Genomic DNA, 15,482 nt, shown 5'->3' with positions numbered 1-15,482 from the left:
TCGATCGGCTGATCGATCCAGCTCCTTGTTTTTGCCCAAAAATAAGTCCAAAGTCCCCTAAACTAACATCTGGTCAACCATGACCTGTTAGTTCATCATGCCTAGCATCCGGTCACCCTTGACCTGCTAGGACTCGCTCACCAAGTGTCCGGTCAATCCTTTTGACCCACTTGGACTTTTCTCCTCGTGCCAAGTATCCGGTTAATCCCTTTGACCTACTTGGTCTTTCCACCAGATGTCTGGTCAACCTTAACCCATCTGGATTTCCTCGTGCCTGGCTTCACTCACCAGGTCTTTCCATTGCCTAGTTTCACTCACTAGGACTTTCCATCTGCCTGACTTCACTCACCAGGACTTTCACCTAGCTTCACTCACTAAGATTTCCCATTTGCCTGGCTTCACTCACCAGGACTTTCACCTAGCTTCACTCACTAAGATTTCTCAACTGCCTAGCTTCACTGATCAGGACTTTCCTTCTGCCTAGCTTCACTCACTAGGTCTTTCACCTGGCTTCACTCACCAGGATTTCTTTCTACCTAGCTCCACTCACTAGGACTTTCACCTGGCTTCACTCACCAGGATTTTCCAATCAAGTATCCAGTCAACCTTGACCTACTTGACTCTCCTTCACAATCTTCCCACATGAACAGTTACTCCTGTAATCTTCATGTGTTGTCTACATGTATTATCAAACATCGAAACTCAAACATCAAGACTCGAGCTTGACTTAATTCAAGCTCAGTCAAACAGGTCAATCTTGACCTTGGGAATATTGCACCAACAATCTCCCCCTTTTTGATGTTTGACAATACCTCCTTTAAGTTAGGCTAATCTCATAGCCTCAACTTCCTTCATGCCAATATATGAATGAGGATTCCCTTCATCTTTCCCTTTTCCCATAGGGCAATGCACATTCTCCCCCTATTTAGGGAATGAAGGCCTAACTTAAACCCTACATTCTCCCCCTATTGGCATACATCACAAACAAACTCTCCCCCTGAAGAGTTATCCAACGTTGTGTACAACTTCACTCGTTGTTCACAATACAATAATGAAGGTCTCATACCCTTCATTATCGTCAAATGCTCATCTTGAGCATATACCACTTGTTATGTTCACACGATTCAAATGAAGGTCTCGTACCCTTCATTTTCATCAAATGCTCATCCTTAAGCATATATCACTTAAACAATGAAGATATCCACTCTCCATTGTAATCAAATGCCCAACCTTGAGCATTTTCACGAAAGAAGGTTAACCACCTTCCAAGGTGTATGAATTTTTTTTTTTATGTCCTTAAAGAGTAACTCCCCCTAAAGACATGGTCATAACCTCTGTCATTGCACCAACAATGACTTGGAATCCCTAAAACTTTAGGAAACCCAAATTTAGAAGTTTTGAGGTTCAAAAATTCAATAATGAAACCAAACTTCTACCTAGTCCTTCTTAACCAATCCATCCTTGTTTTCATCATGAAAACTCCCCCTAAATGTATACAAATATGTTCCAAGGGATTAGGAATGGTTACATAGACTAAAAATGCTGAAAATAAGCTTTCCCAGCCAAAATCAGCTTCCCCAATCGATTGGAGTTGGGTCCGGCCAATCGATTGAACCTAGCTGAATCGATCCACTGATCGATTCAGGTTGCGTGGATCGATCGGCGGATCGATCCAGTGAGCTTCTGCTCATGAGAAATGCCTTCTCAATCGATCGCCCGATTAATTGAGGCACTTCAATCGATCGGGTGATCAATTGAAGTTCTGAAAAAGCTGAAATTCCATTTCAGTCAATTTCAGAAATCCCTAGAAAAAAATCTACAAAATTTCAAAAATCATGAAAATCATTGTAGACATTATTTAGGGTATACATTAAGATGGAAAAATAGTTTTCTAATAAAATACTTCATATTTTCAAAGATTGACACAAACTTGAAAACTTGTAAAAACTTTAGTATTTTCTTCCAAGTTTGTGCCTAACTATTCAATAATGATTACTATCAAAAGATAGCCTTCACCAAGATTTTCCAAAGGCATTTTAAAACATTTTCAAAATCAATATCCAACCATGTTCCTTGGGCTCAAAGCACATGACTTGTACATTAGCTTTCCCAATGATTGGAAAACGCATAACTATGTGTTTTGATGAACCTAAAACTCAAAAGAATGCACTAATCAACATCTTGAGTTGTGTTCATCATTCTAACATCTTACTTGTATCCAATGTATACTAAAACACATACAAGTCACCTTATAGTTTGTGTGAGATGTAAAATTTTAGTTTTGCCCTAATCTAGGGATCATGCATATCTACCTAGGTATTTTTGAGATTATGAACATCCACCAATGGTGTTACTTGTTAGTAAATGTCATTTGTCCTTAATTGCAATGGATTAAACATAATGCATGATATGTTATGGCATACATTAAAAAGAAATAATTTTCAAAAGAAAATATCCTATAACTACATGATGTATGTATGACATGACATGATATTTTTTATATTTTTCATAATAGAATATGAATGCAAGAATAAATATGATGTCATGACATATGATGGGCAAACAAAGCATGACAAGTTTTAGCATTAATAAAATATACCTAGATTACCTATCTAAGTATTCTAAAACCTTAGCTAAATCTTAGATTGCCCACTATTTTTCAAGAAAATGTCAAAATTCAATTTTGACATTTCTTTTACTTTTCCTAATTTTGTGCCAATTCAAATTAAACATATTCCTCAAATTTTGGCACAATTTACCCTTCCAAGAGTAACCAATTTAAGTTAAGGCTTAGATTGCCTTTAATTTCCTAAGAACATACCACAATCCCAACTTGGTAGTTCTTATGATTTTCCCAATTTGTGTCACTTAAAATTACATTCAATTTCTCAAAATATGACATATTTTACTCTTACAAGAGTAAATCTCAAATCCCTTTCATTTTCAAAAGATTAATAATAACCTTGAAAATGCTCTTAGAGTGCCAACTTCATCATGATTAGGTTAACTACCCTTTCAATTTGAGTTGATACTCTCTATCCCACCTAAAGGGTAGAGAAAATGCTCCTAGGAACCCAAAACTTATTGGTGCTCCTTGGATGCTCTAGGTACTCACTAGGGATAACTTCCCTAGAAACCTTCCTAGTGACCTTGTTAGGCTGCTTAGAAGCCTTGGTCTCATTTTCTAGGTCAACTCTAGGGATTTCTTCCCTTGTGACCTTGTTTGTGACTTTCTTAGACTTCTTAGAAGTCTTAGTCACGTTTGTTGCAAAAATACTCTTAGGGATACCCTCCCTTGTATTTTTGACTTGACCACTTGATCTAGGGTTGGTTCCATAATTATATGGAATCATATGGTAATAAGGCACATCCTTTTTATTTTTAGGTTTGTATCCCAAACCTCTATGACCCTTGCATGACCCTTGTTTTTCTAGACCTAGGTTTTGCTCATTTTGCACTTTTAGGATGTTTTCCATCCTTTTTAGGGTCTTTTCAATTTTATCAAACCTTGACCTCAAGACTTGATTTTCTATCATTAAATCCTTAGTTTTTGGGTTTTCAATGAATTCATGAGTATTTTTAGGCTTGTAACTAAAACCCTTAGAATTCTTGCCTAAATTTTTATCTACCTTCCTAGACCTAGGTATGGTAGTTTCAGCATGAAGAGCTACATGTTTTTCCTTAATGCTATCATGCTTCTTATTTTTGTGGTAAATAGCATTAAAATGATAAAAATTTGAACTAGCATGCTTTTTACCATTGTTTAAAGGGGTAGGCTCAATAAACGATACCTTTCGTTTTACCTTGGAGGCTCCCCCTTGAGTTGTGCTGCCTCCTTGAGCCTTGACCGCTTTCTTCCCCTTGGGACATTGACTCCGATAGTGTCCCTTTTGATTGCAAGAAAAGCACACAATGTGCTCCTTGCTCTTCTTTGTTCCGAGAGCGGTCTCCTTGGGCTTCTCCTTGTCCTTTGGTGCCACTTGACCTTTTTTCTTGGCCAATTTAGGGCACTTGCTTTTGTAGTGCCCATGCCCCCTACATTCAAAACATATGATATGATCTTTATTTTTAGATGAAATATTTATACCTTCATATGTAGGGATGACACTTGATCCTCCATTTGATGTCTCTTGATTTTTGGAGGATACATCATCTTCTTCTCCTTTTGACCCGGATGTAGAAGCTTCTCATTCTTCTTGATCCGACGTTATTGAAAGTCACTCCCCCTCAATCCTAGAGGTAGAGGATTCTTCATCTTCATCTTGTATATGGAACAAAGAGTATGCTCCTTCTTTGCCCTTTTCATTGTATTCCTTTGAAGATGAGGCTTCTTGGACTTCTTATTCTTCGGAAGTTGAGCATCTCTCAACTTTGGAGTCCTCTTGCTCTTGGTCTTGCTCCAATGAGTTGTCCTCTTTGGATTTGTCTTGATTTGGTATAGTGGAGAGGGGTCTTCATGAAGCTTGGCCAATTTGCTCCAAAGCTCTTTGGCATCTTCAAATTCTCCAATTTTCTCCAAGATGTTGCTCGGCAATAGATTGACCAAAAGCTTGGTCACTTTGTCATTAGCCTCACACCTTTGGATTTGTTCTTGGCTCCACTTGCTCCTCTTGAGAATTTTGCAGTTTGAATTCTTTGGAGCTTCGAAGCCTTCCATAAGAGCAAACCATTGCTCTATCTCCATCATAAGAAAATTCTCGATTCTTGATTTCCAAGAATCGAAGCTTGTAGATACAAATGATGGAGGCACCCTCGTGTCGAATCCAAGTCCATCTTGGAATTCCATTTTGAAGTTGAGTCTTTTGATGAAGTCTTCGACTTGTAGAATTGCTCCAACTTCTTCACCCTCTAGCTTTTTGCCCTTCCAATGATGATTCCGGTGAAGAGCGGCCTCGCTCTGATACCACTTATTGGGACAAAAAATGTAGCTAGAGGGGGGTGAATAGCTCGGTGCGATCTCGTGCTTGACGTTGCTTGTTTCTTCAAAGATATGCAGCAGAAACGAAACAAGAAACAAAATACACAAAGTTAAAAGGAGGATTTACTTGGTATCCACCTCACAAGAGGTGACTAGTCCAAGGATCCACACACTCACGCACCCTCCACTAATAAAACACTTCTTTACGGTAACTACCGAAGGCGGAGAAGCCCTACAAAGCTCACACTACAAGAAGAAAGGGAAAGGGAACAAAATACAAGCAAAAGTTTACAAGTTTGCACAAGAAAACCCTAACCCTAGATTTCTTCTTCTTGCTGTAGATCCGCCTCTTGACTTGGAAAACCTCCAAGAACTTCAAGAACTGGCGGTGAGAACTCTGCGGAGAAGCTTTGGAAGCGCTGTGAAGATCTGAGTTGAAGGCTAAGAGAGTTGTCGACGAAATCGCACTCCAACGTCTTTATTCTGCGCCAACAATCGATCAGTGGATCGATTGAGAGGCTTTCTGTTCGCGTGATGCTTCTCCCCAATCGATCCACTGATCGATTGGGAGAAGGCTTGTCGCGGGGACTCACCCAATCGATCGGTCGATCGATTTGAGCATGTGCCAATCGATCGGTTGATCGATCCAGCTCCTTGTTTTTGCCCAAAAACAAGTCCAAAGTCTCCTAAACCAATATCCGGTCAACCATGACCTGTTAGTTCATCGTGCCTAGCATCCGGTCACCTTTAACCTGCTAGGACTCGCTCACCAAGTGTCCGGTCAATCCTTTTGGCCCACTTGGACTTTTCTTCTCATGCCAAGTATCCGGTCAATCCCTTTGACCTACTTGGTCTTTCCACCAGATGTCTGGTCAACCTTGACCCATCTGGATTTCCTCGTGCTTAGCTTCACTCACCAGGTCTTTCCATTGCCTAGCTTCACTCACTAGGACTTTCCATCTGCCTGGCTTCACTCACCAGGACTTTCACCTAGCTTCACTCACTAGGATTTCCCATTTTTCTGTCTTCACTTACCAGGACTTTCACCTAGCTTCACTCACTAGGATTTCTCAACTGCCTAGCTTCACTCACCAGGACTTTCCTTCTGCCTAGCTTCACTCACTAGGTTTTTCACCTGACTTCACTCACTAGGATTTCTTTCTGCCTAGCTTCACTCACTAGGACTTTCACCTGGCTTCACTCACCAGGATTTTCCAGTCAAGTATCCAGTCAGCCTTGACCTACTTGACTCTCCTTCACAATCTTCCCACATGAGCAGTTGCTCCTATAATCTTCATGTGTTGTCTACATGTATTATCAAACATCGAAATCCAAACATCAAGACTCGAGCTTGACTCAATTCAAGCTCAGTCAAACAGGTCAACCTTGACCTAGGGAATATTGCACTAACAGTAAGCAATCCCCTACACTTAAATCATCTTCTACATCTGTATCTGCATCATTTACAACATCTAAAGTAACAACATTAGTAGAATCAAAAATATGAACAACTACATCATCATCACAAATAATACTAGAAAAATCTTGTGAAGTAATGAAAGTAGGATCAGGCATGACAGAATCTCTACTTTCCATCTCCCCACTGGAGTTTCGTGCTTGTAACTGATTGATGGATGATGCAATTTGATCTAATTGATTCTGTATATTTTGTATCCTTGAGAATTGTTGCTCTTGATGCTCTCTCATTTATTGCATAATCTCATTGAATTTCCATGTTGACTCTGCAAATTATACTTGTGCATCCTCATACCTGAAATGTGAATAATCCACCCAATTAGAATTATATGTATTAGAAAATGACTCATACCTATTCTGCTGCTCCACAGGTGGATAGTATTGATATTCAGGATGATAGAACTGAGTCTGTGGCTGATAGTAATGACTCTCCCTCCTATCTCCAAAATGTTGATAATATGGATTTATGATAAAAGGAATTTTCTGTTCTTACACTGAAATACTAGCAAATAAAATCAAAAGATTTAGGAACATATAAAATCAAACACATGGATATATGAACATGAAAACAATTGAAACAATTTTTTTTATTTTCTAAATAAAGAACAACCCTAAAATTATCAAACACCACTACAATTTCCCCGACAATGGTGCCAAAATTTGATGAGCGAATCTGTCACACCCGTAAATCAAATTAACAATTTATATCCATGAACCCCTTAACTATACAATGATATTGTAATAACGAGCCCAGGATTGAATCTCTCGAGGAACTAACAGTAGGATGGTAATCTTAGCATCGTATGTTATTCCTATTTTTGGGGTTTTTGATATGAAAATAGGGGTTGTTACTTTGAATCTAAATCTGGCAAATGAAAAGCACAGCAAATAAGAAAGTAATCTAATGCATAAATGAAATCTACCTAGGTGTCAACAATCAATCAACAACGCATTGTCGCCCTACGTTATAATTAAACCATCAACACACTTAAACTAAAAATGAAATTCAAGACACAATTAAATCTGATCTAAAGCACAATTCAAAACCTAACATAAAACTTAACTACTTAACAATTAACTAAGCATCAAACAAGACTAAAACTAAATTGCATCAACGAAATTGCAACTACTATACACAAATTTAACTTCAACAAGATAAAGAAATGTGGATTACTGATACGAATATACCAAGCATCAAAAGAAACTTGTTCTAGCTACAAAAACAGTAACAAGTGAAATAAAATGATAAACCGTTCCAATCTCACAACCAATCTAACAAAACAACACTTCTTGTCGTCACACAAGAAGTCAGAGACGAGAACGCCTAACTTCGATCATCAGTGAAGAACCTCAGCTGCGTCTCAGTTCTAGGATTGCTCAGCAACACCAGAGGAACGCCTCCGGCAAGCTAGAAACAACCCGAAACCTATAAATGGCCGAAAATCTGGATTTCTGCAATCCGGAATCGCTGAATCTGGAATGAAGCTGTGAATTGTGGATGATCGTCAGATGGAGCTTAGTAACATCGGAGGAACGCCGCCAAATGTGCTGATGGGAAGAGGAGTTGTAGATCGGAGGAATGCCACCAAATCTGAGCTAGAACAGAGAATCACATAAAACAGTTTTCCGTCAGAGAGAACGCTCGCCGACGGCTCTAGATGATCGGAATCTTGGTCTAGTATCTTCCTTGAAGCTCTCCACTGAAGACGTCGCCTGAGAAGATGATCGGAGCTAGAATCGGGGTTGAAATCATCGGGCTCGCACTGCGAACATCACTGTGGAGATTGACGAAGAAACGAAGCTACTGTAGCTTCTCAATTTAAATCAGATCTCAGATCTATGATGGACGGTTGTGAATGATTTGGATCTTGATCAACGGTGAAAAGTCGCTTAAAATCCGATCTGAAGGTATTGATCTTGATCAAGGGTCTGGATCTACTCTTCCTTAGGTCGGATGGACCAGATTTTCAATGGATGGCTCAGATCTCTCTTGTTCTTGATGAACGGTCCATAATACTCCAAAGATTTATCTTCTCGTTTAAACTCCTATTCGAGCACAAATTCGGTTCGAATAAATCCAAATCCAAGATCCTTTGATGCTTACAAACTAAGAATCAAATATTAGCATCAAATAACATAAAAATAAGATAATTTGCAATTAAGTACAAGAATAATTACAATGCATGAAATATGATGTAAATATAGGTTCATTCTATGAAAACAACATCAAACCATGCATGTATGAATCAAAATAGGATAGTAAAATCATGGTTATCAATGAGTCAGCGCCACTTGCACCTCCTCTTCAAAGGCACCTCCACCTCATCGGGTGGAGACTCTTTAGAGGCCAGGAGAGGGTTGACAGACACTTCTTTGGACGCGACCGTCTTTCTGGATTCTATTGCCTGGCTACTGAACGCCCTCCCAAAAGGATCGGTCGGTTGCTGATCTCGTCCGGCCAATAGTAGTTGCTCTGTTTGAAGTAGCTTGTCCTCATGTAACAAATGCTCGAAGCTATAGACTAGAAGAAAGCATCCACATAATGAAACAAGAAAGACTTTAGTTAGTGCCAACTTAATGGACGGGTTGATAAGACTTATCGAAGGAACATGAAAACTTTGCTCGAACATGACTTAATCCGAACAAGTAAAGGAGGTCCTCACTTAGCAATTTGGGAATCTTGAATTGAACACCTCCCAGTTTCTTTGAGTAGGAGAGGAAGGTCGGGTCCAGCTTAAAATTCCCTAGTTCGGAAAGAGGAGGAAGGTTTGACCGCCATGATGTCGACTAGGAGACAGGCTCGGTTAGTTCGATAAAAAGAAATAGAATTTCTATCCTTTATTGGAGGAGGGCAGGTCCTTGAAGAACACTACCTTTTGACGAGATTGAAATAAAAAAAAACCCCGGGTCTGATTTCTTAGGGTACAAAAATAAGTGAAAATCGTGAAAAGCCGATGGAATGTCATACAAACAAAATAAAATACATCCCGCACATGCTGCAAAATGCGTTCGGAGTAAATTGAGAGAGAGGGATGTTGAAATAATGATTTATCTCATAAAGGAAATTGGGAATCATAAAACGCAAGCTAGCTTTAAGTTGGTCCTTAAAGAATGTAACAAAGCTCGGAGGAGGGCGATGAGAGTCATCCTGGGATGTTGGAAGGCGAATGTGGTGGTTCCTAGGGATTTCAAATGAAAGACGAAGGACTTCTTGATCACTACGGTCAAAATCCGAATGAGTAAAATATACCAAAGGGCAATAGATTCTTGAGACATGGGAGAATGCAAGAAAAGCAACAAGGAGTCCAAGGAAGAACTTACTGATTTAGATCGAGAGGAAGTCAAATTGGTCGAAGGGAATCGCCAAAAGAGGATCAAAGAAGACAAAGCATAAAGTGACTTGTCTCTGCACCACTTATGATTTTTAAACACAAGCCATAAGATAAGGCCCCAATACAGTCGTCTGATTAAAACAACATACTCATTGGTAACTATTGATTTGTAAAGGGGAAGGTGTCATTGATCCGTACGAAAAGGCATATGTTAGCTGTCGCTTCAAAGATGTGTTAGTGGGACACATGACACTTGTTCATAAATGGGCATTTATAATGGATGAGATAACAGAATCATTATGTTGAAGAGCATCTTCCCGCGTATCAGTAGTACATCGTTGTGCATATCGATTATGCATTCTTTCAAAAAATATGACTAAGTGTAGTAATAAAGGGTGAGCGAGAGCCTGATTTAGAGTATAGGTCGGAGATATATTCGCCCGCTTGGACTAGTAAAGGAGATGATCAGGCAAGCACAAGACTTGGGTCCAGTCAGTCGACTGCCAAGCCTCCTTCAACTAGACTTGAAGGAGAGGCTAGTGATATGGGCGGTTATGAACGGACCAAGTATAATGTGGCAGTCAAGGTGAGGTGGCGGTCCAAATCAAGGGGAGGTGGCAATCAGGGGATCACTCGCAATAAGGCTTGGTTCCTTGCCCAGTGGTAAGGTCCTCAGTACAAGGACGACTGACCAAGAGGTCGGTCAGACCAAAGGAACCTAGCGCTTTTCGCATGTAGTAAGACACCTAATATATATCCAACCAACCATCATTTGTCCAGGTTAAAGAGAGTCACGACCGACCACAAGGTTGGTCAGGAATAATATTTAAACAAAACCCGGGGACCTAGTGTCACGCTCTGGGTGCCTAGTATACAATGGGTTAAACTAGCAATCAGTTAAACATATGGGTCTTCACTATTCATTTTCCCATCCTCCTGTATATGGTGACCAAATATACAACTGACTAGAGTTACAAGGCTCAGTATCCTTATCTTTGCTGAGCAAACATACAAGGCAATTTCAAAATAAATCTGACAAGATTTCTAGAGCTCATATATCACTTTAGGGATAAGCCTCCTAGTATAAGAACGACGGACGGAAAGTACCAGTCGGGCTTCTCAGGGCTCAATTCCCCATTCTTCAGAAACAAGTATCCATATATATGATCGGTCGGTCTTATGAACCGTCTAGACCTAGGGGACTTGGCTTCCCATTACTTCATAATCAGATTTTCAGCATTACACAACATATATCCGAGCAGTCTTAAGGGTCGAACGTCCAACCATACTCAGTACTACTTTTGTATATATACACGGTCGGCTAAATATCCGATCGGGATATCTTCGGAGGACCACATTGTCATAGAATCACAATAGCTTATCAGAGAATAACAACCGCTTGTCAGAGAATATTTTCATATTATTATATGGGCATTCAATAGAACATTCCTCAAAGGTGATTCTACATTTGCTATTAGCTGACACTTTATGACAGCATATTCATTCAATCACCTCATTAATGATGTCAATTACAAAATGGATGCACACAAGTAACGGAAAATTTCTCGAACAATAACTATATGCCTTCCACAATACATATTCTCTTACTCGACAACTTCTGACACCCGACATTCTCTGACACCTCATGATTGTGGAGCTTATTAGAGGTAGTATATAAAAGGGGGTCCTCTCTAATGGCAAGGTACACATTGGAACATATTTTTACTATGCATACGTTCTGTAACACATCTACTATTCAATTTTTCACTCGGACATTATACTAACTTGAGCGTCGGAGAACCTTTGCCAAAGACCCCTTCATTGATTTTTGGCACTGACGTTTATCTACTCTCTCGAGTGTGTGCAAGAAGGATTTGCACTCTCGTTTGTTGCTCCTGCTCCAATATAAAATCTTCGTTTAATCAATCTCATAACTATCTACCCAGCACTCCATTTCTTCAATTTTAGTAAAGTATAAAAAAAAGTTATAGGAAATTTTTTTATTATAAAGAGAGTTGTAAATTTTTTTTTATTTTTAATGTGACATTGATTTGGAAGCTCCCTAAAATCTTATTTAGAGATTTCATTATTAAAAATGCCCTTATACACCCTTTCTTGAAAAAGTGTCCATAAAATATCATGTAGCAGTTTTGGAAATAAAGAGGCATAACTCTTGTCCAAATAAAGATGCACCTATCATAAACAGTTGAGGCTGATTTATGACCAAATGATTAACATATATATTTTGTCTTCGAGCCATTGTCCCTATGCATCTTCGGAGTCACTTCCGTGACATAGATTAAATTTTTTTTTCTCTAAATATTTTTATCTCCATATTCTTTGTCGATTAGACGGATCATATTATATCTTAAAACATTATGATATCCTTAAGATGTATGTAATATCCTTGTGATATGCAAGATATATCCTTGAAATATAATCTGATCTGTCCGATCGATAAGGAGATACGGAGATAAAAAAATTTAGGGACAGAGAATCCGAACTATCCGTGAATCTTTCGAGTCATCTTGGTCTCGGCACGACCCCACATGTCTCCGAATCATTGTCCTTTTATTTTTCTAGTCATCTAATCTTATGTCTCGGCATAACCCGACGGAGTTCTTCTTGTTATCCCACGATCTTAGAGTCGCTCGAGTTTCTAAAAGGACTCGGCCACTCACAGGGACAACCCACAGAGTCCTTTGAAGGACCGGCTGAGTAGTATGATGAAAATCAAAATAAAAAGAGTTGATGTAGATATTGCCTTTCAGCAAATTTAGACCGAGTCCATATTACTTACACTCTGACACGACCGAATCGACTTTCTTCCCTATCACATAAGATTTGTGTCCGATCGTTCTGCGTGTAAGAGAGACTACTTGTAGCTTGACTGAGAGCCTTGTTAGTTTTTAATTAGGTGTAATGTTGTCGTAGGCTTCGGCAACGAGCCGGGGCACTGGGTGGGCCATCAACGGCACCGCCCGCTGCAGCGTAAGCCCGTAGGCCTCCTCCATGTCCAGCTTCTCCGGCGTCTGCCCCTCCGGCAGAGCCCAGTCGAAGGCGTGCACCAACGTCGCCGTCATCAGCTGCACCATGCGTATCCCCAGACTCATGCCGGCGCAGATCTGCCGCCCGGCGCCGAACGGGATCAGCTCGAAGTCGTTCCCCTTCAGGTCGACCCGCTCGTGCTTGCCGCCGGGGAGGAACCGGTCCGGTTGGAACTCCGCCGCCAGAGGGCCCCACGACGCCGGGTCGTGAGTGATGGCCCACACGTTCACCAGCAGCGTCGCGCCCTTGGGCACGCAGAAGCCCCCCACCTCGCACGCCTCCGCCGCCACCCGCGGGAGAGAGAGCGGCGTCGACGGGTGCAGCCGGAACGTCTCCTTCACCACCGCCTGCAGCAGGGGAAGATTCGGCAGGTCCGCCTCCTGCACCAGCCGCGCTTTGCCCACCGCCGCATCCAGCTCCGCCTGCAATCGCCGGAGCCAGGCCGGGTGCCGGATCAGCTCCGCTAGCGCCCACTCCACCGTGCTCGACGACGTGTCTGTTCCGGCCGTGAATAAATTCTGCTCAAAAAATCAAAATTAAGTCGTTCTTCTTTTTTTTTTTTTTGTTTTTTTTGGTTGAATATTCGTGATCGATCGTTCATGTCGATAACATAGAAGACAAATTTAACCCGCACCAGTAGCAAGGCCTTGATGTTGGTGTCGGTAAGCTTGCCGCCCTCGCCTTCGTCGTCCCCTTTCTCCTTCAGAGCTATCAGAACGCTCAACAAGTCCTTCCGTTCTCCTTCTCCTCTGCAGGCGGCCACCTCCCCACGGCGGTGCTCCGCCATGATCCCGTCAAGCATCTCGTCATACCTGCGGTGCAGCCGCTTCATCTGTGCCACCACGCCCTGAGGGTCGAGCCACCTCAGCCACGGCACGAAGTCACCGACGTTGAACTCCCCGGCTAGCCTCATCAGCTCCACCACCATCTCTTTGAACTCGCCCGACTCCGCGCCCTCCTCCTCGAACACCCGCCGCCCCAGCATGGCCCGCGCCAGCGCGTTGGTCGCGCACACGTTCACAGCCTTCCCAACGTTGACCTCCGTCCTTCCGTGGACGAGCGCGCGCACCAGGAGCCCCACCTCACCCTCGCGAACCCACCGGAGGTCGCCGAGAGCCTTAGCGCTAAAAAGGTGGACGGAACAGAGCTTACGGAGGTAGCGCCACCGCTGGCCGTAGGGCGCGAAGACGAGGTCCTGGTAGTTATAGGCCACGTGCTCGGCGCCGGAGTTGGGCGGGCGGTCACTGAAGTTGGCGTCATGCACACGTAGGAACTGCGAGGCGACGTCGGCGGATGCGGCCACGACGACTTCGCTGGCGCCAAAGCGGAGGCGAAACAGAGGACCGTAGATCTTGGACAGAGCATGGAGGGTGCGGTGCGGCTTGGCGCCGAGCTGGGGCAAGTTGCCGAGCACCGGCCACCCGCGGGGTCCGGGAGGGAGCTGTCTGGCGCCGCCGCCTCGAGGCGTCGGCTTGTAATAGAAGAGGAAGAAGCAAGAGAGAAGAATGGGGATGAAGAGTAGGAGAAGCTCAAACATGGTTGTTCAATCTGCCTTGTCGATAGCATGGAGCTAGATGGCCACTCGATCGGTTTATAAAGCGGAGTGAGGGGAGGAAGACAGCGACCGAGTGCTGATGAAAGCCGTTTGGACGAGCAGGAACGGTCGTTGCATGCATACTTGCATTTCCTTCTGGAGAAGGGGAGATGTGGCAGCGCCGTTTCCGCACGTTATACCAACTACCTCTTCTCCAATGGTCGTTCAAGTGTTTTCCTATGCGCCGTTTACTTGTCAATGCCGACGCCCGCTGTCCTTGTTGGCTTGTTTAACAGATAGAGCACGTAAGATACGAGAATCGGTTTCTTACCAGCGGCCTCGTTTTTTTATTTACTGAAAAAACACTCTAATTTTAAAATTATAAATAAGAGTACAAGAAATAATATTATTGTCTTTCTATCCCCTAAATTCATACTAGTTTTTATATCAGATGCAACCTATAATAAGATCTAATATTAGAACCTAAAATTAAATAATACCCAATTAGTGCAGCTATTGCCCTGAATCCATAATGACCATCAGGTTAAACATCAACAGTGTGAGAAATATAACGCTGCAGAGGCACTGCACAGGTAATTTCTCAATATAAGTATCACGGATGGGTGGAACTGGAGAGTGATCATGGGTCGTTTGAGTATTGCGAACCTTCGACCCTCTTCTACGTCTTCCTCTCCCTTGAGATGTTGCAATCGGTTGAGAGACCCTAGATCCTGAAGTGGATGCTTCTCCGAAAGAAGATATGCGGTGTCCACTTTGCTCATCTCTACCCGTAGGTCGACCTCTATGTTCTGTGTTGTATGAAGGAGCTCGCAATGTACTTTGAGATGGATCAATCATATCAAGAAACTTGTTTATCATATGCTCTCGCATATATGGATCCATCCCATCTAATATCTCAACAACGTGGGATGTCCTGTTAGGTTCTGCTCCCTCGTAATTAAACTGATGTGCGCGCATCGACAATCTCCTCCAATGAGCGTTGATACTCTGAAGCGGAATTGGAATGGAAAAGTAATGGTAATGTGCAAGATCATGCTCGCATGGCAATCCGTATACAATTTTGATAGAACAGTTGCATCTGCCGGATAGCTAGTGAGATGCTTCCTCAATACATTTTAGCTGACCAGAAATCAACTCCATTGCCTCTAATGAA

At 42.1% G+C, this 15,482-nt stretch overlaps 1 protein-coding gene across 1 annotated transcript; it reads right to left on the bottom strand.

The window, feature by feature from the left end:
• Positions 1–12,450: 12,450 nt before the first annotated feature.
• On the bottom strand, positions 12,451–14,426 carry LOC121975478 (flavonoid 3'-monooxygenase CYP75B137-like). The gene is made up of 2 exons (XM_042527155.1): positions 13,409–14,426; positions 12,451–13,292 (listed from the first exon to the last, which is right to left on the bottom strand). The coding sequence occupies exons 1-2, from the start codon at positions 14,309–14,311 to the stop codon at positions 12,636–12,638; spliced, it is 1,560 nt and encodes a 519-aa protein (XP_042383089.1). The 5' UTR covers positions 14,312–14,426; the 3' UTR covers positions 12,451–12,635.
• Between the last annotated feature and the right edge of the window lie 1,056 nt (positions 14,427–15,482).

Source organism: Zingiber officinale, chromosome 4B, assembly GCF_018446385.1.
Source record: "Zingiber officinale cultivar Zhangliang chromosome 4B, Zo_v1.1, whole genome shotgun sequence".
Lineage (NCBI taxonomy): Eukaryota > Viridiplantae > Streptophyta > Magnoliopsida > Zingiberales > Zingiberaceae > Zingiber > Zingiber officinale.
This window is presented reverse-complemented; position numbering and strand designations above follow the sequence as displayed.

What these genes read in the sequence shown, in the direction of transcription:
- LOC121975478 (XM_042527155.1), bottom strand. Translation starts at nt 14,311, where the DNA reads ATGTTTGAGCTTCTCCTACTCTTCATCCCCATTCTTCTCTCTTGCTTC. An exon ending in ACATCAAGGCCTTGCTACTG is followed by an intron (nt 13,293 to 13,408) that starts GTGCGGGTTAAA and finishes TTTTTTGAGCAG; the next exon opens with AATTTATTCACGGCCGGAAC.